General features: G+C 49.4%; 1 protein-coding gene across 5 annotated transcripts in view; it reads right to left on the bottom strand.

Moving 5' to 3' along the window:
• Window positions 1-3,410: 3,410 nt before the first annotated feature.
• Window positions 3,411-20,500, bottom strand: part of PHLDB3 (pleckstrin homology like domain family B member 3) — a 32,334-nt gene continuing 15,244 nt past the window's right edge. For 2 of the 5 annotated variants that reach the window (XM_007997024.3, XM_007997022.3), the window contains exons 10-16: window positions 16,372-16,471; window positions 16,127-16,217; window positions 15,956-16,043; window positions 15,613-15,669; window positions 8,711-8,927; window positions 7,387-7,472; window positions 3,413-4,904 (exon numbers count right to left, since the gene is read on the bottom strand). In XM_007997024.3, the coding sequence (XP_007995215.2) occupies window positions 4,770-4,904; window positions 7,387-7,472; window positions 8,711-8,927; window positions 15,613-15,669; window positions 15,956-16,043; window positions 16,127-16,217; window positions 16,372-16,471 (774 nt within the window). In that variant the 3' untranslated portion in view covers window positions 3,413-4,769. Of the gene's footprint in view, window positions 4,905-7,386; window positions 7,473-8,710; window positions 8,928-8,949; window positions 10,280-15,612; window positions 15,670-15,955; window positions 16,044-16,126; window positions 16,218-16,371; window positions 16,472-20,500 lie in introns of those variants that run through there. The other 3 variants (XM_073016353.1, XM_073016352.1, XM_073016354.1) reach the window with 3 other exon arrangements.

Below are 20,500 nucleotides of genomic sequence, written 5' to 3'. Positions count from 1 at the left end.
CTGAGCCTCCAAGGTGTCTTTCTTTTCTCTTTTTCTTTTTTTTTGAGACGGAGTTTCACTCTTGTTGCCCAGGCTGGAGTGCAAATGGCACGATCTCAGCTCACCACAACCTCCGCCTCCCGGGTTCAAGCAATTCTCCTACCTCAGCCTCCCGAGTAGCTGGGATTACAGGTATCCACCACCACACTCGGATAATTTTTTCTATTTTTAGTAGAGGTGGGGTTTCGCCATGTTGGTCAGGCTGGTCTCGAACTCCCGACCTCAGGTGATCCACCTGCCTCAGCCTCTCAAAGTCCTGGGATTACAGGCGTGAACCACCGCACCCGGCCCAAGGTGTCTTTTTTATAATAAAAGGACTGTCTTTCATGGTAGAGTAAGGCAGTGGGCAAAATGTCAAGTCTGGAAGTGGACAGACACAATTTAATCCTCTCTCTGCCACCCTCTTGCTGTGTAACCTCAAGCAACTCCATCTCCCTCTCTGAACTTCGGCTGAAAACCCCTACCTCCTGAGGGATAGAGCGGGGACCCAGTGAGGGACATGCAGGGTGAGACAAGCGTTATTATTGTGTGCTGCTCTGAAGCAGGAGGCCCTGCAGGTCCCAGCTGTGTGGGAGAGTTTCAGGGAGGAACCCCAACTGGCCAGACCGGAAGAACTAGCATCTCAGGAGGGAGTGGGACCCAGGGTGGAGAGGTACCTCTTGCTCAGGCCTGCCCGGATTCTGGGCGCTGACCCCCGCCTGGCCCATGACCAGGGAACAGAAGGAGGTTTGAATGCAGGGCACCACTTAAGCCCGCTGCATGGTAAGTGGCTGGCTCTCCGAGATCCTTTGCAGATTTTATGGCAAAGAATCTAGAATCTGGCTCAGGGGTCAGTGTGGAGGCAGCTGCCCGCAATACAGATCACTCCCGGGCCTCAGACAAGCCCAGGACCATATTTACTCTGGGTTTCTCGTCTCCCTGTGGCAGAGCAGGCTCTGAGCCCAGTGAGGTTCCCAGCCTGACTCAGGCCCACTCCCTCTGGGACCCACCATCTGGGACAAGTTAGGGAAGGAGTGGAGTCGGGGACAGGGCTGACTGTATCATTTTCCGGCCCCAGTGTGAAATGAAATGTAGAGACCTAGTTCAAAAGGCAGGAAAGAGGCTGGGCAGGGTGGCTCACCTGTAATCCCAGCACTTTGGGAGGCCGAGGCAGGAGGATCACCTGAGATCAGGAGTTCAAGACCAGCCTGACCAACATGGTGAAACCCCGTCTCTACTAAAAACACAAAAAGTTAGCCAGGTGTGGTGGTGCACACCTGTAATCCCAGCTACTCTGGAGGCTGAGACAGGAGAATCGCTTGAACCTGGGAGGCGGAGGTTGCAGTGAGCTGAGATCGCACCATTACACTCCAGCCTGGGCAACGAGCGAAACTGCGTCTCACAAAAAAAAAAAAAAAGAAAACCAGGAAAGAGTGTTATTAAAGGTACTGAAATAGAAACACTGTTTTTTTCATTTCTTCTGCCTCAATCTCTTTTTTTTTTTTGGAGACAGTCTCACTCTGCCACCTAGGCTGGCGTGCAGTGGCACAATCACAGTTCACTGCAGCCTCTATCTCCCAGACTCAAGCAATCCTCCCACCTCAGCCTCCCAAGTAGCTGCCACTACAGGCATGTGCCACCATGTCCAGCTAATTTTAAAATTTTTTTTGTAGAAACAGGGTCTTGCTATGTTGCCCAGGCTGGTCTCAAACTTCTGGGCTCAAGTGATCTTCCTGTCTCAGCCTCCCAAAGTGCTAGGATTACAGGCATAAGCCACTGCACCCGGCCCTCAGCCTTTCTCTTGACCCCTCATGGTGTTTAATGTTATGTTCCCTTGGGCACAGAGATTCTCGTGGGACCAGCACAGACCTTCAATGGTGGCTAGGGACCCTGCCCCACAACGTGGGCAACCTGGCTGGGTTCCCCGTCCCACCAGATGCCCACTGCCATGTTCCACCCCAAGATACCATGAAGCACGAGTAGCCAACCCTGGTCTTGTGGCATGCCTGCAACAGGGGCGGAGGGTGCCAGTGATCACGGGGCAGAGTTAAGAAGGGGACAGGCCAGGTGCAGTGGCTCACGCCTGTAATCCCAGCACTTTGGGAGGCCGAGGCGGGCGGATCACTTGAGGTCAGGAATTCAAGACCAGTCTGGACAACATGATGAAACCCTGTTTCTACTAAAAATACAAAAATTAGCCGAGTGTGGTGGCCAGCGCCTAAAATTCTCCTGCTCAGGAGGCTGAGCAGGAGAATCGCTTGAACCTGGGAGGCAGAGGTTGCAGTGAGCCGAGATCGCGCCACTGCCCTCCAGCCTGGGTGACACAGTAAGACTCCATCTCAAGAAAAAAAAAATGGGGTGAGGACAAGAGTGGAAATTTGTCCCAGAGAGGTGCGGCTGCCTCATCATGCTTTCATTGTCTCATTAGTCTTAGCTTACAAAACAGAAATTCAAAGATAAATTTACGAATTTCTACACAGTGACCACAGAGCGTTAAACCCAAGAGCAGGGCTCTTCTGAACACGGGGAGCTGTCATCTACATTGGTCAGATGTCCATGAAGCAGGATTCAGTAAGGGACCTGGTTTGCAGAGGGGCTGGCGGATGAACTGATCCAAGAATCCAGATGTCACACACCTGAAGGTAGAGGCCAAGGGACACTTGGAGTCCTAGAGGACCTAGGAATTTGGGTATCTGCACTCCCAGGACTCAGAGCACTATATCTGGGTCCTCAAGGGAACTTTTTGAGGCAGGAAAGAGCTGTCTCCAGAGTGACAGCCTAGAGTGCTCAGGTGGGGGACTCTGGAGGACTGTAGAGGCCCGGAACAGGCACCTGACCCGGCCTAGGGTTCAGGGAGAGCCACTTGAAGGGGCGCCGTAGATGAGACCTGAAGGATGAAGTCAGCCAGAGAGCTCTGCCTGCCTTGTTCATGACGGTCCCCAGCCCTTAGCATCACTTTCCCATCAGTTTATTCAATCACCAGATGTTCCCTCCATACCCAGTACGCACCAGGCCCTCTGCTGTACCAAGGGCTCAGTGGTGACCAAGACAGCGCTCACTCCCAGTCCAGAACAGGAGACAGACTCAACAGCAGTGATGATCCTGGGTAGTCAAGGCCATGATGAGAGAAGCACAGGATAGAATGATCAGGGTTGGGAATGGGGAGGCACAGGTGGGGCGGTCAGGGTTATAATGAAAAGCCCAGGGCCAGGAGCAGTGGCTCATGTCTCCCAACAATTTGCGAGGCTGAGACAGGCAGATCGCTTGAGCCCAGGAGTTGGAGCCTAGCCTGGCCAACATGGTGAAACCCCATCTCTATTAAAAATACAAAAAAAAAAAAAAAAAAAAAAAAAAAGCCAGGCGTTGTGTGGTGGCGGTAATCCCAGCTACTCGGGAGGCTGAGGCAGGAGAATTGTTTGAACCTGAGAGGTGGAGGTTGCAGTGAGCCGAGGTTGCAGTGAGCCAAGATTGCACCACTGCACTGCAGCCTGGGTGACAGACCGAGATTGTCTCAAAAAAAAGAAAAGCCCAGAGGAAGCATCTGACCTGCCAGGACAATCAGGGAGGGCTTCCTGGAGAAAGAGACTTAACACAGGAACTAAAAGCTAAATGATGAGTAGGGCTTTCATGGAATGGGTAGAGGTGCCTAAGCAAAAGGAACAGAATGTACAAAGGCCCAGAGGTAAAAGGGAAAAGAGTTTTGTTTTTTGGTTTTTTTCCACTTTCATGGAATGAGACATGCTCTATGGGGCTGGCAACAGCAGTGGCCAGGACAATGCTGGCTCTGCCTCATGCAGCTCCCAGTGCACAAAGAACACAGATCCATCGCCCATGATGACCCAGGGTCCTCAGGGATGGGATGATAGAGCTCAAAAGGGGGTGCCTGACCCAGCCAGGAAAGTCAGTGAGGGCTTCCTGAAGGAGGTACCAACTGAACTAAGGCTGGAAGAATGAGGTGCAACTGATTAAGGGAAGGAGGGGGGCCAGGCATAGTAGCTCACACCTGTAATCTCAGCACCTTGGCAGGCTAAGATGGGGGGATCGCTTGAGTCCAGGAGTTGGAGACCAGCCTGGGCAACACAGTGAGACCCCATCTCTATAAAAATAGATAAAATTAAAAAAAGAAAAAAAGGGAAGAAAAGGGCAGAAGGAACAACGTAGGCAAAGGCCTAACGAGGGGAAGCCTAGGAGTTCCTAGAAATTTCTAGCAGCTAGTCAGGCCAGAAAGGGTGGAAACAGAAGGGCCTACAAACTAAAAAAGCAAAACTGCCAAACACTAAGGACGCAAGCCTCTCACCCTCTTCTCCCAGCCATGACCTTAGAGTTGAAGGCCTCCATTCCTAAAGAGGGCCGGCTGTGGGACGCGTGGCTCCCAGAGGTACCGATAACTCAGATGTTCTGCCTAAGGGCCAAGGGGCCCCGGACGCTGAGGCTGGAAACCACAGCAGCAATTCCTGTTTTTCCTCCGTATTTAATTCAGTATCACAGGAGCACCAATAAATAGTTTCTTCCCGCCCCTGCAATCTTCCTCCTGCCCCGGGCAGGGCCTCAGGGGCTGGCGATCCCGTCGGGGGCAAGGCACCTGCAACCCAGAACACAGCAGCTCAGGCCAGCCGAGCTGTGGGGCCTGCGGAATTCCCAGGAGAGTACCAAAGGCGTGCGCCCAAATTTGCCGGCAGTGGGCGGGGCCTAGGAACGCCCTCGCGCCTGCAGAGCCTCGAAGGGACTTCCCCCCAAGTGGGCGGGGCCACTCAGGGGGCGTGGTTTTCGTCGGCTGCTGTCACAATGACGTCCATCCAAATGCGCATGGCTTCGGGACTCGGAGCCACCATGTAGAAAAGGCGTTCGTAGGTTTTCACGCAGAAGGTCAGGCGGGGGCTGGGGCTCTGGAATAAGCAGAAAGTGAGGGTAATGAGGACAAAAGACACTGGCCACAGTCTGGGTGCGAACCCAGCCTTGCTACTTACAGTCTGTGTGGCACTGGACAAGGTACTTAAGTATCTGAATGTCAGTTTCCCTGTCTTCCCAAATGATGCCACCTACCTCACTGGGTTATTAGGATTAAATGAATTAACACAGGAAAGTGCTTAAAATTAACATATGTAGAGCGCTATTGATAAATTATGGGCAAGATAAATTTTTTTCTTTTTTTTTTTGAGACGGAGTCTCGCTCTGTCGCCAGGCTGGAGTGCAGTGGCGTGATCCTGGCTCACTGCAACATCCACCTCTCGGGTTCAAGCGATTCTCCTGCCTCAGCCTCCAGAGTAGCTGGGATTACAGGCGTGCGCCACCATGCCCGGCTAATTTTTGTATTTTTAGTACAGACGGCGTTTCACCGTGTTGGTCAGGTTGGTCTCGATCTCTTGACCTCGTGATCCACCCGTGTCGGCCTCCCAAAGTGCTAGGCTTACAGGTGTGAGCCACCGCACCAGGCCAAAAAATTTAAAAGTAGGACTTATGGCGCCTTCTCTCAGCCTAACTTCTATATTAGAAATATAGGCATTCAAATTCCACCTCCCCAAAATCTCAGTCCCCTTGTACCTTGGGAAAGTTAGTGTCTAGAATCTGTTATTGAGTACCCACTTGCCAATCCCAAATTGAGTAAATCCCTTATGTCCATAATCTGTTTTTAGTCCTCTCAATAACCCTGATGGAATGAGTTGATGCATGCCCATTCTACACATGAAAAAACTAAGGCTGGCTGGGCTGGGTGGCTCGTGCCTGCAATCCCAGCACTTTGGGAGGTTGAAACGGATAGACTGCTTGAACTCAGGAGTTCGAAACCAGCCTGGGCAACATAGGGAGACCCCATCTCTACAAAAAATACCAGAAAAACAAAACAAAACAAAACAAATTAGCTGGGTGTAGTGGCGCGCACATATAGTGCTAGCTACTCAGGAGGCTGAGGCAGGAGGATTGCTTGAGCCTGAGAGATAAAGGCTACAGTGAGCTATGATTGTGCCACTGCACTCCAGCCTGGGTGACAGAGCAAGACCGTGTCTCAAAAAAAAAAAAAAAGAAGAAGAAGAAAAGAAACAAAGAAAACTAAGGCTAAAGAAAAGAATTCACTTTCCTGATGTCACATAGCTGAGATTCCAACCTAATTGCTAAAAAGCCAGAGTTTGGTTATTCTCCACAGAGCTTTCTAAATATTGTATCAGTTGCCAACATTTAAATTTTTGGCACTGTGCTTTTATACAAGTTCCAATTCCTGAGTTCTCTGGGGACCACTCCCACTTGGCAACTGTTGGCAGGAGCCAAGTAACAACCATTTCCTTTATTTGTTTTTCACTTAAAAATTCAAAAAAAAAAAGAGAGATGGAATATTGCTATGTTGACCATGCTCGAACTCCTGGCCTCATGCAATCCCCCCATCTCGGTCTCCCAAAATGTTGGGATTACAGGCATGAGCCACCATGCCTGGCAGATCATCTCCTTTAGATGCTCCCAGGCTGCCCCACCCTTGCTCTGACCTCTTCATTCATTCCCAGTTTGACATCAGAGTTTGCCATATTTTGGCTCTAAAACTTTTGTTCCAAGAAAATTAACAGTGACAGGCCAGGCGCGGTGGCTCACGCCTGTAATCCCAGCACTTTGGGAGGCCAAGGTGGGCAGATCATGAGGTCAGGAGTTCGAGACCAGCCTGGCTAACACAGTGAAACCCCATCTCAACTAAAAATACAAAAGTTAGCCAGGTGTGGTGGCACGCCTGTAATCCCAACTACTCTGGAGGCTAAAGCAGGAGAATTGCTTGAACCCAGGAGGCAAAGGTTGCAGTGAGCCAATACAACGCCACTGCACTCCAGCCTGGGCGACAGAGCCAGACTCCGTCTTAAAAATAAAAAAAGAGCCGCGTGTGATAGCTCAAGCTTGTAATCCTAGCACTTTGAGAGGCCAAGGTGGGCAGATCATAAGGTCAGGAGTTTGAGACCAGCCTGGCCAACATAGTGAAACCTCGTCTCTACTAAAAATACAAAAATTAGCCAGACATGGTGGCACGCCTGTAATCCCAGCTACTCAGGAGACTGAGGCAGGAGAATAGCTTGAACCAGGGAGGCAGAGGTTGCAGTGAGCAGAGATAGCGCCACTGCACTCCAGCCTGGGCAACAGAATGAGACTCCGTCTTAAAAAAGAAAAGAAAAGAAAAGAAAATTAATAGTAACTGAAAGCCAGAGTGTGGGCTCTTAATTTTTAGTCCCTGCAGTCAGGTGACCTGTTTGTCTTCTCTGCAACAAACAGGTACTCCTGTAAGTACCCTGACAGGAGAAGCTGCGAGTGGTTTTCCCCAGGATGAGCCAGGGATGAGATAAGGCCTGACTCCAACTCGGACTCCAACTGGGAGGGTAGGGTGACATTGACGGGCTTCACCTTGAAGGCACAGCGTAAGTGGTCGTAATAGACTTCCTCAATGGCCTGGAAGTAGATGACACCTTTGAGCTTGGTCTCTTCCTTGTCTGGTAGGGGAGGTAAGAGAAAAAGAGAGCCAATGAGAAAGGTGTATCTGTGTGTATCGAGGTGAGGGTCATTGGCCCTAAGTCCTGAGACTGGATTTGGGGTACAAAACATGGTGACAAGAGTCTGAAGGTCTCTAAAGGTTGAGAAGTGAGTGAATGTTAAGGCTGGATGGGAGATTGGGTGCAGAAACTGGACACCATTGGGGCGTGGGGTCTGTGGAGCTGGAATCCTAGGCTCTGAGTGCCTTGGACTGTGAGAAGGGAAGGAACTCAGGGAGTACTCAAGTACTTTCTAGGTATAATCTCTAACCCCCTCAAACTCTCCTGGAGGGTAAGTACATTTATCTCCACTTCACAGATGTGGAAACCAAGACTCAGAGATGTTAAGTCACCCAGCACAAGTCACACAGCCAGAGCTGACAGGGCCAGGACTCACTAGGTAGAGTCAGATGTTCATACAGGTTAGGGGAGAAGGATTTAAGGCAATACAAGTGTCTAAGGAGGCTGGGAACAGTGGTTCACACCTGTAATCCCAGCACTTTGGGAGGACAAGGCAGGCGGATCACAAGGTCAGGAAATCAAGACCATCCAGGTTAACACAGTGAAACCCCATCTTTACTAAGAATACAAAAAATTAGCCGGGTGTGGTGGCAAGAGCCTATAGTCCCAGCCATTCGGGAGGCTGAGGCAGGAGAATCGCTTAAACCTGGAAGGCGGAGGTTACAGTGAGATGAGATCACGCCACTGCACTTTAGCCTGGGTGACAGAGCAAGACTCTGTCAAAAAAAAAAAAAAAAAAAGTGTCCAAGGAGAGGTTTGGAATAATTGATTCTCCTAGAGAGGAAGGACAAGGCCCGAGACTCCTGGCTGTTGGGGGACTGGGAGCAGCTGACAGTGCAGGTTCAGACTCATGGGTGTCTTAGGAACATGGGCCCTGGGAAGCTTGAATTGTATTAAGCTGTTATCTATCTGTTATCTATGTCCCTGAGGAGGACTGGGGGTTTGAATTCTGGGTGACTTAAAGAGGGGCTGGGGATCTGGACTCCAGGATCTGGAGGAAAGAGGGAGCTGAGAGCCTGGACTCCTGGGTTGTAGGGAAGGTAGGAGCTAAGGAACCAAACTTCCGGATCCTGGGGAACACGGCAAGTGGGGGCCAGGACTTCTGGTGCCTGTAGGGGAAAAGCCTCCGGAGTGGAATGGCAGCATCCCAGGGCCCATGGTGGCCAGGCTGGGCTTACCCGCGTAGTAGGCCAAGCGGCGGGCTTGGCGGTCAAAGCAGAACCATCGCTTCCTCCAGGTCTTGATGCGGCCGCCCATCTTCACCAGGGGTCCGCGGCAGCAGCCCCCAGACACCTGCACATGTGGGCAGTTTTCTGGGTTGTGGCCCCATCCCTCCAGATGCTGCCGGAGATCCAAGATTCGAGGGCCTGGAGGGTGGGGTGGGGTGGGCGGGGCCTGGGGAGCAAAGAGAAGAGGCAGCTGATGTAAGGGGTGGGGGATTCTACAGCCTGGAGCCCCTCCAGGGGAGCAAGTCATAGCAGCTTGCGTGTAAGGCCCGCTACAGTCTTTAAAGGGTAATATGAACAAGGACCATTTGACGAATGCAATGGCTACATGGATTGACTATGATGCTCTGCCCAGGGCTTTATGGACAACAGCTCCTTGGCACTTCATGGCAACTGTAAGCCCCATTTTACAAATGAGCAAAATGAGGTACAGAGAGATGACGTAATACACCCGAGGTCACACAGAGCTTCTAGGCAGCAGAACTGGGACACGAACCCAGGTATTTCTGACTCTAGAGCTCACCCTGAAACATCAGAGGCCTAGCAAAATGAAGATCGGGCTGGGCATGGTGGCTCATGCCTGTAATCTCAGGACTTTGGGAAGCTGAGGCAGGAGGATCCCTTAGGCCTAAGAATTCAAGGGCAGCCTGGGCAACACAGTGAGATCTTGTCTCTGGAAAAAAACATTTTTTTTGGAAAAAAAGAAATGAAGATTGGAGCCGGTGTGGTAGCTTGAACCTGTAATTCCAGCTACTCAGGAGACTGAGGTGGGAGGATCCCTTGATCCCAGGAGTTTGAAACCAGCCTGGGCAACACAGAAGACCCCTTCTCTATTTAAAGAGAGAGAGAGAGAGAGAGAGAGAGAAAAGAGGAGCTATGTGCAGTGGCTCATGCCTGTAATCCCAGCACTGTGGGAAGCTGAAGTGGAAGGATCACTTGAGGCTATGAGTTGGAGACCAGCCTGGGCAATATAGAGAGACCCCATCTCTACTAAAAATCCAGAAAATTAGCTGGGCCTGGTGGCGCACACCTGTAGTTCCAGCTACTAAAGAAGCTGAGCCCAGGAGGATCGCTTGAGCCCAGGAGATGGAAGTTGCACTGAGCTATGATTGCATCACTGCACTCCAGCCTGGGTGACTGAGTGAGACCCTGTCTCAAAAATAAAACAGAGAGTGCTTGTTTACATTATTATTGTGTTATTATTGTTGTGATTGAAATTGATGAATATAATCCTCTGCTAAGTACTTTCTAGGTATAATCTCTGCCCCCTCAAACTCTCTTGGAGGGGTAAGTACATTTATCTCCATTTTACAGATGTGGAAACCAAGACTCAGAGAGGTTAAGTCGCTCGAGACAAGTCACACAGCCAGAGCTGACAGAGCCAGAACTCACCAGGTAGAGTGGTCACCTCAGATGGTCATACAGGTTGAGGAGGAGGATTTAAGGCAAGACAAGTGTCCATTATTTATGGGAGCCTGACCATAAGCTGGTCTGATCCAACCTATTCTTCCCAAATAATCCCTGCAAACAGTGGTAGGATTCCGGAGGTCAAATGGAGGTTCAGTACATCTCAGATTTCTTCGTACAAGCAGATCCGCTGGGGATTTTTGTTAAAATGTTAAAATGCAGACTCTGGGCCAGGTGCGGTGGCTCATGCCTGTAATGCCAGCACTTTGGGAGGCCGAGGCAGGCGGATCACAAGGTCAGGAGACCGAGACCATCCTGGCTAATACAGTGAAACCCTGTCTCTACTAAAAAGACAAAAAATTAGCCAGGCGTGGTGGCGGGTGCCTGTAGTCCCAGCTACTCAGGAGGCTGAGGCAGGAGAATGGCGTGAACCTGGGAGGTGGAGCTTGCAGTGAGCCGAGATCATGCCACTGCACTCCAGCCTGGGCGACAGAGCAAGATTCCGTGTCAAAAAAAAAAAAAAAAAAAAAATGCAGACTCTGATTCAGTCATTTCAGGGTGGGGTCTGGAGTAAGGGGAGAGGTTCTGCATGTCTGACAAGCTCCCAGGTAGGCCCTGATGTTGCTGTTCCACCAGCCACACTTTGAGTGTCAAGGAGTTAGAAAACTGAAGCAGGATGGGTGCAGAGGCTCACACCTGTAATCCCAGCACTTTGGGAGGCCAAGAGGGGAGGATCTTTTAAACCCAGGAGTTTGAGACCAGCCTGGGGCAAAATGGTGAAACCCTGTCTCTACAAAAAATAAAAAACTTAGGCTGGGCTTGGTGGCTCACGCCTGTAATCCTAACACTTTGGGAAGCCAAGGTGGGCGGATCACCTGAGGTCGGGAGTTGGAGACCAGCCTGACCAACATGGAGAAACCCCGTCTCTGCTAAAAATACAAAATTAGTCGGGCATGGTGGCGCATGCCTATAATCCCAGCTACTCGGGAGGCTGAGGCAGGAGAATCGCTTGAACCCGGGAGGTGGAGGTTGCAGTGAGTCAAGATGGCACCATTGCACTCCAGCCTGGGCAACAAGAGCGAAACTCCATCTCAAAAAAAAATAATAATACAAAAATTAGCCAGGTGTGGTGGTGTATGCCTAGGATCCCAGCTAATTAGGAGGCTGAGGTGGGAGGATAGCTTGAGCCCAGGAGGTGGAGGTTGCAATGAGCCGAGATCAGACCACTGCACTCCAGTCTGGGTGACAAAGGTAGATCGTGTCTCAAAAAAAAAAAAAAAAAGAAAAAAGAAAACTGAAGCAAGGCCAGAGCAAGAAGGGATGAGAAACAGAGATGAGATTTACCCGTTGGAGACAGGAGAGTGAGGTGGGGAAATGAGAAGGATTAGGGAGGAGGACTGCAGGGAGGGAAAGGCCAGGTTTGAAGAGCGCCCGCTGGGCCTGCAATCTCCCCAAATCCACACAGGAAGACCAAGAATCGCCACCGTGTGTGGAAGCTCCCGCTCTGTGTCAGGCACTATGCCAAGTGGTCACTGTGATTATTTCGTTTCTTCCCCAAAACAACCCATTAATGTCCCCACTAGACAGATCAAGAAACTGAGGCTTTAAGAAGAGGTGACTCTCCAAGGTCACCGAACTAGGATGTAGGGAGCTGGGCCCCAATCTAGGAGAAGACCAGGGATGGGCTTGGGACTCCACCACTGCCCAGCTATGTCACCTCCACAGAACTCCTGTCCCTCTGGGAGCCTCAGTCCCCTGCGCTAAAACACAGGGTTTATCACAGCACCCTCCTCTTGAGTCTGTTTCAAGGATTAGCTGACTGCCCTCAGGGTCTCCAACCCAGAGGTTTCCCTTCTAGGTGTGAAGCCCAGAGACACACTTGCTCATGTGCACAAAAGACAGCAGGGGTGTAGGGCAGGGGACAAAGCACACAGCAGGGGACTGTTTAATACATGATGACGCTACAAGCCAGGCAGAACACCAGAGCAGGAAAAATTCTGTTTGTTTGTTTGTTTTGAGACAGTCTCACTCTGTTGCCCAGGCTGGAGTGCAGTGGTATGATCTTGGCTCACTGCAACCTCTGCTTCCCAGTTCAAGCGATTTTCCCGCCTCAGCCTCTCAGGTAGCTGGGATTACAGGCACATGCCACCACGCCCGGCTAATTTTTCTATTTTTAGTAGAGACGGGGTTTCTCCACATTGGTCAGGCTGGTCTCGAACTCCCGACCTCAGATGATCTGCCTGCCTTGGCCTCCCAAACTGCTAGGATTACAGGCATGAGCCACCGCACCTGGCCTGTGCTTCGTTTTTAATGAGCACAAACTTATGCCTAACAACGCAGAAGACCCCACTGCCGTTTCTGCCTTATTTTGCTCCCTGGCTCTTATCAGCCTCTGACATGCTATTTATTTTACATATTGATGTTGTTTTGTGTCCATCTTTCTTCCCCCTTAAAACATCAGCTTCCCCCAAAGGTGGGGACTGTTATCTTGGTCACTGCTATAATCCAGGATCTAGCATACTGTAGGCACTCAATAAATATTGGCTGAAATGAATAAGGGAAGGACAGATGGTGGTAAAAACAAAAAGGTTGGGAAGGATTGCTTATTTATGAGGCAAATAAATTCATAAAATATGGCGTGATCGGTGCCCGTGGAAAAGTATAAACATAGATTTGAAGGCTTCTCAGCAGTAGAAGTGAGATCAGGAAGAAAGCGACCACTTTCTTAATACTTTATCTACCATTCTTTTTTTTTTTTTTGAGGTGGGGTCTCACTCTGTCACTGAAGCTGGAGTGCAGTGGTGCAATCATAGCTCATTGCAGCCTCCGCCTTCTGGGCTCAAGCAATCCTCCCACCTCAGCCTCCTGAGTAGCTGGGACCACAGGCATGCACCACCACACCTGCTAATTTTTTAACTTTCTGTAGAGATGAGGGTCTGACTATGCTGCCCAGGCTGGTCTCCAGCTCTGGGACTCAAGTGATGCTCCCACCTCAGCCTCTCAAAGTGCTGAGATTATAGGCGGCGTGAGCTACGGTGCCTAGCTTTATCATTCTTTATAACAAAATGCATCCGTTCTATGAATATTATTAGTATAGGTAAAAATATAATTTATGTAAGGGAGCTGTCAGCTAAATCAAGAATGTGAAAAAGTCAACAGGATAAATGATTGGATTATTTCCACAAATAAATAGTGGTTTTTTTTCTTTTTTTTTAATGGGGATGCAGAACTGTTAGAAATTAAAAGATTTAAGAGCCATTAAACCAAATGCATAGTGTGTGCTTTGCATATAGATTCAAATAAATCAACTATGAAAAGAGATTTTGGGTCAGGTATGGTGGCTCAGGCCTATCTCAGCACTTTGGCCAGAAGGGAGGCTTGAGGCCAGGAATTCAATACCCACCTGGCCAATATAGTGTCTCTACTGTTAAAAATAGAAAACAAAGCCAGGCACGGTAGCTCATGCCTGTAATGCCAGCACTTTGGGAGGCCAAGGCAGGTGGATCACCTGAGATCAGGAGTTCGAAACCAGCCTGGCCAACATGGTGAAACCCTGTCTCTACTATAAATACAAAATTAGCCAGGCATGGTGGTGGGCGCCTGAAATCCCAGCTACTCCAGAGGCTGAGGCAGGAGAATCGCTTGAACCCTGGAGGCGGAGGTTGCAGTGAGCCCAGATGGTGCCACTGCACTCCAGCTTGGGCAACAAAGTGAGACTCCATCTTGAAAAAACAAAAAAAAGGAAAAGAAAAATAAAAAATAAATTTTAAAAAATATATATTTTGGAGACAATGAGAGAAATGTGAATATGGACCATATATTACAATATAATGAAATTAATAATCTCATAAGATATGGCAATGGAATTTTTGTTATGTTAAAGAAAAAAAAAACCTATTGGCCAGGCACAGTGACTCACACTTGTAATCCCAGCACTTTTTGAGGCCAAGGCAGGCAGATCACCTGAGGTCAGGAGTTCAAAGCCAGCCTGGACAACATGGCAAAACCCCATCTCTACTAAAAACAAACAAAAAAAAATTAAATGAGTGTGGTGGTGGGCACCTGTAGTCCCAGCTACTTGGGAGGCTGAGGTAGGAGAATCACTTGAACCAGGGAGGCGGAGGTTCCAGTGAGCTGAGATCACATCACTGCACTCTAGCCTGGGCAACAAGAGAAAACTCGGTCCCCCCAAAAACAAGCCTATCTATTGGAGATAAATCGTGATGTTTGAGTGAAAGGATACAATATTTTGCTTTAAAATACTTCGGTGCAGAGTGGGATGTAGGTATGGGATTAGTAAAATAAAATTGCTGGCTAGGCACCAGAGGCTTATGCTTATAACTCTAGCACTTTGGGAGGCTGAGATGGGAGGATTGTTTGAGGCCAGAAGTTTGAGATCAGTCTGGACAACATAGCAAGACTCTATCTCTACAAAAATAAAATACATTAAAAATATAGGAGTGCAGAAGACTTATTGAGAAAAAAAGAAAAATATTAAAAATAAAAATAAAAAAATATATATATACCTAGTACATACTCACACAAATTAAAAAGTTAAATAAAATAAAAAGTTGGCAAGTACAACAAGATTCAATATTGAAAATTATTGAAGCTGCACAGTGGGCACCTGGGGGTCTATTAATCTACTCCTTCTCTCGTGCATATGCTTGAATTTTTCTAAAATAAAAAGTTTTTTTTTAATAAAAATAAAAACAGTTTTTTGGTTTTTTGTTTTTTGTTGTTTTTTTGAGATGGAGTTTCACTCTTGTCGCCAAGGCTGGAATGCAATGGCGTGATCTCAGCTCACTGCAACCTCCACCTACGGGTTCAAGTGATTCTCGTGCCTCAGCCTCCTGAGTAGCTGGGATTACAGGCATGTGCCACCACACCTGGCTAATTTTTGTATTTTTAGTAGAGATGGGGTTTCGCCATGTTGGCCAGGCTGGTTGCAAACTCCTGACCTCAGGTGATCCACCCGCCTTGGCCTCCCAAAGTGCTAGGATTACAGGCACGAGCCACCGCGCCTGGCCAAAGACAAAATTTTAAATGATTTTGAAAAGTTCCAGCATGGACTGGGTATGATGGTTCACACTATAATCCCAGTACTCTGAGAGGCTGAGGTAGGAGGACTGCTAGAGGCCACGAATAAGTCCCAGCATGGACTTGTCCTCCTTCTGTACTGACTGCTGACATTGTCACCAATGTACAGAAGAGGAAACCGAGGCAGAGTAGAGCAAGTTACCCGAGGACCTGCCACACATAGAGATGACCACTGATGGGTCATGGGAACAGGAACTGGTCCTCTGCAGTTCCCTTTCCCTCGTCAAGCCCCGGACACTTTTCTCTTCCATTGGAGGAAAGGAAAGGGTCAGAGGTAAGAAAGGGCATAGGTCAGGGGGAGAAACGGAGCAGGGAGAGGTGGGCGTGAGGGCAGGGGTGGGACTGACCGTGATGGCAGGGACAGCAGGGCCTGAGGAACCTTCTGTGCCCCTTCTTGTTCCTTCCTGTGGATTCAGGATGAAGCACTCAATGAGGATGCCAGCCCATAAGATGATGGGGTGGCTGGAGAATGTCCTAGGTTCCCTGTTCTGAGGGTAGAGGGGCGGGGGGCCTGGAATCCTGGGTCTGAAGGAGGAGGGGCTGGGGGCCTGGAATCCTGGGTCTGAAGGAGGTGGGGCTGGGGGCCTGGAATCCTGGGTCTGAGGGAGGAGGGACTAGGGGTCTCCCGGGTCTGAGGGAAGAAGGGCTGGGGCAGTCTTCTGTTCCTAAGAGGATGGCCTGGGCTCTCACCCGGGCCTTGAGCAGCCGCTCCCTCTCCGCCATGGCCTGCTGCAGGAGCCGCTCCATGTGGGCAATGTCCGGGTGGACGGCCCCACAGCTAGGAGGAGGGAACACAGACGGGGAGGGTTACAGTAGCTGGGCCTCTTCTCCCATCTCCCCACCTTCTCCCTGACGTCTCACCTATTCCCACGGCCACAGTTCAGCAGCTGGTAGAGGGGGTATCTGCCGGAGTCCCCCACTGCTGGCGGGAGAGCTGAGGCCTCCAGGGATTCTAGGATAGAGGGGACCAGGTTACGGGGCTGGATACACCCTGGCCTGAGCCCCTCCACTTCTCCCCCTGCAGGCAGAGGTGCGGGTTTCCTCCATCGTCTGCTACAGGATGGGTGCTGATGCGGGAACGAAGCGGGGAACAGGGGGATCCTCACCAGTACAATGGAAGGACAGAGGTCGGGGGGATCCTCTCTGGCTCGCCCTCTCTCCCCTTTTCCGGGGCAGGCTCCCGGTCCTCTGGAGGCCAATGGAGCCCTGAAAACACAAAAGGCTCATGAGCATAAGAAAAAGGCTTGATCTCCACCCTAAGTCAGAGCACTGCCCAGTGAAACCACCACCTAGTCAGCACAAATCAAAACGCTACTGTCGACATATGCTGAGTGAAAGGACCTCACAGGGGTATGATCCCATTTATAATGTCAGGCCGAGCGCAGTGGCTCACGCCTGTAATCCCAGCACTTTGGGAGTCCAAGGCAGGCTGATCACCTGAGGCCAGGAGCTCGAGACCAGCCTGGCCAATACGGCGAAACCCCATCTCCACTAAAAATACAGAAATCAGCTCGGCATGGTGGCGGGCGCCTGTAGTCCCAGCTACTCGGGAGGCTGAGGCAGAAGAATCGCTTGAACCCGGGAGGTGGAGCTTGCAGTGAGCTAAGATGGCGCCACTGCGCTCCAGCCTGAGTGACAGAGCGAAACTCCGTCTCAAAAAAAAAAAAAGAAAAGAAAAAAAGAAATGTCCCGAACAGGCAAATGAACATAGAAATGGAAAGTAGAATCATGGTTGCCCGGACTGGGGTAGATGGGGGAACCGAGAGGCTAAGAAATACAAGGTTTCTTTTGGGGGTAATGAAAATGTTCTAAAATTGATTGTGGTAATGTTTGCATAACTTTGAATATACTAAAAGACACAGAACTGTACAATTTAAATGAATGAATTGTATGGGGACATGAATTATGCCTCAATGAAACTCTTTCTAAAAAGCCCACTATGGGTCAGGTGTGGTGGCTCATGCCTGTAATCCCAACACTTTGGGAGGCCGAGGTGGGTGGATAACTTGAGGTCAGGCATTCGAGACCAGCCAGGCCAACATGGTGAAACCCTGTCTTTACTAAAAATACAAAAATTAACCAGGCATGGTGGCACGTGCCTATAATCCCAGCTACTCAGGAGGTTGAGGCAGGAGAATTGCTTGAACCCGGGAGGCAGAGGTTTCAGTGAGCCAAGATCTCACCATTGAAATCCAGGCTGGATGACAGAGTGAGACTCCGTCTCAAAAAAAAAAAAAAAAAAAAAAAAAAAAAAAAAAATCCCACTGCCTCCGGGCACAGTGGCTCACACCCATAATGCCAGCACTTTGAGAGGCCCAGGCAGGCAAATTGCTTGAGCCCAGGAGTTGGAGACCAGCCTGGGCAACATGGTGAAACTCTGTCTCTACAAAAAATACAAAAATTAGCCTGGCGTGGTGGCACGTGCCTGCAGTCCCAGCTACTGTGGAGGCTGACGTGGGAGGATCGCTTGAACCCGGGAGGTCAAGGTTGCGGTGAGCTGAGACTATGCCACTGCACTCCAGTCAGTCTGGGCGACAGCGAGCAAGCCTGTCTCAAAAAAAATAAGTAAAACATAAAAACAAAAAACCCACTGTGCTGGTGGCTATGTAGGAAACCCAGATGTCCTCACGTAATACTGGGGGTGTTCTACTGGAACAAGCTTTATGGAGAGCAACTTCGCTTTTTAAAAAAAAATCTGAATGACAAATGCATAAATCATGGAGCCCCAATTCCACTCTAGAAATTCAGCCGATGGTACACTCATACACATGCAAAGTGATCTGAGTTCGAGGTCATTCCCTGCAGTGCCATCTGTGCTAACAAAAGCATGGAGACCACCTAAGTGCCCATCAGAAGGGGACAAGGTAAATGAACCATGGCTTATGCACTCCATAGACCTTGTTTTTTTTTTTTTGAGTTGGAGTTTCACTGTGCTGCCCAGGCTGGAGTGCAGTAGCGCAATCTCGGCTCATTGCAACCTCCACCTCCTGGGTTCAAGCGATTCTCCTGCCTCAGCCTCCCGAGTACCTGGGATTACAGGCGTGTGACACCACGCCAGGCTAATTTTTGTATTTTTAGTAGAGATGGGGTTTCACCATATTGGTCAGGTTGGTCTCTAATTCCTGACTTCAAGTGATCCACCTGCCTCGGCCTCCCAAAGTGCTGGGATTACAGGCATGAGCCACCATGCCCAGCCGACTCCATGGACAATTCTGCGGTGTAGAACAAGAGGAAGATGCATCCTATATCCAGATAGAACATAAGATCCAAAAAAGAAAGAAAGAAAGAAAAAAAAACCAGAACATAATATCCAAGAGAAAAGCAAGGCCAGGTGTGGTAGCGTGCACCTGTAGTCCCAGCTACTCAGGAGGCTGAGGTGGGAGGATCACTTAAGCCCAGGAGGTTGAGGCTGCAGTGAGCCATGATCATGCCACTGTACGCTAGCCTGGGCGACAGTGAGATCTGTCTCTTAAAGTTTTTTTTTTTAAAGCAAGTACAGAACAGTGTAGAATAAACTAGGTATGCATAAAAAGAGGGAAAAAGTATGTACATGACTAGCTGTGTCAACACAGAATATCTCCGGGGAACACATGGGAAACTGGGAACCCTGGTGACCCTCAGGAAGTGAACAGCGTAGGAGGGGGAACAAGAGCTGCAGAGTCTTCTCTGAATATCCTCCCACACCGTGTGAATTTTGAATGAGGATAATGTTAACTTTTTAAAAACAAATAAACATGACAACTAAATGCAACCTGTGTTCCTGAGCCAAGAAAAAAAGTTTGTTTTCTTTTTGTGAATTTTTTGCTAGAAAAAAACACTGGTGGGACCAGGAACAGTGGCTCATGCCTGTAATTCCAGCACTCTGGGAGGCCAAGGCAGGCGGATCATCTGAGGTCAGGAGTTCAAGATCAGCCTGGTCAACATGGTGAAACCCCGTCTCTACTAAAAATACAAAAATTAGCTGGGTGTGGTGGCGGGCACCTGTAATTGCAGCTACTCAGGAGGCTGAGGCAGGAGAATCGCTTAAACCAGGGAGGCAGAAGTTGCAGTGAGCTGAGATCACATCACTGCACTCTAGCCTGGACAACAGAGCAAGACTCTGCCAAAAAAAATAGAAAGAAAGAGCAAGTGAGCCAAAAGAGAGAGAGAGAGAGAGAGAGAAAGGAAGGAAGGAGGAAGGGAGGGAGGGAGGGAGGGAAGGAGGGAAGGAGGAAAGAAAGAAAAGGAAGGAAGGAAGGAAGGAAGGAAGGAAGGAAGGAAGGAAGGAAGGAAGGAAGGAAGGAAGGAAGGAAGGAAGGAAGGAAAGGGAAAGAAAGAAGGGGGGGGGAAACATTGGTGGAACAACTGACAAATTATAAACAAGATCTGTGGATTCTAATAGTATTGTCTCAGTGTTAGTTTCCTGAAATTGATCATTGAACTGTGGTTGTATAAGAGAATGGGCTTGACATTAGGTAGTAAATTTAGGAATATTTAGGGGTTAAGGGGAATCATGGGTAAGAAAATAAGGGGCCAGGCATGAAGGCTCACACCTGTAATCCTAGCACTTCGGGAGGCCCGGGGAAGGCAGATCACTTGAACTCAGGAATTTGCAATATAGTGAGACCCTATGTCTACAAAGAATACAAAAATTAGCCTGGCATGGTGGCGCATGCCTGTAATCCCAGCTACCTGGGGGACTGAGGCAGAGAATCGCTTGAGGCTAGGAGGTAGAGGCTGCAGTGAGCCAAGATCGCACCATACACTTCACTCCAGCCTGGGCGACAAAGCGAGGCTGTCTTAAAAATTAAAAAATTAAAAATAAAAACTCTGGGAGTTGAGAAATGTTAGCTCCACTTCACGGAGAGGAAACTGAGGCTCAAATCCCTGACTTTTTCTTGACTTTTCTTGACTTTTTCCTTCCTTTCAGCCATATTCCCAGCACTTCCTAGCTGGGAGATCTTAGATACTTGGCACTGAGGAACCAAGTGGGCAGGACAGACCCCAGCTTTGTCTGCATGGCACTTATGTTGTAGGAACCGCATAAGCCATCAGCAGGCCATAGAAATAGGCCGGTTCGGGTTCAAATCCCAGCTCTGCCACTTCCTGGGTGCATGTCGTAGACAAGCCATTTCTCTTCTCAAGCGAGGTGTCCTCTCTGTAAAGTGGGTAACATCTCACTGCCCTTCCTGGGTTGTTGCAAGAATTAAACGAGTGACCTCACACAATGCATGTAGAAGCATGGGTGGCCCCCAG

This window comes from Chlorocebus sabaeus, chromosome 6 (assembly GCF_047675955.1).
Source record: "Chlorocebus sabaeus isolate Y175 chromosome 6, mChlSab1.0.hap1, whole genome shotgun sequence".
In the NCBI taxonomy this organism is placed as follows: Eukaryota; Metazoa; Chordata; class Mammalia; order Primates; family Cercopithecidae; genus Chlorocebus; species Chlorocebus sabaeus.
This window is presented reverse-complemented; position numbering and strand designations above follow the sequence as displayed.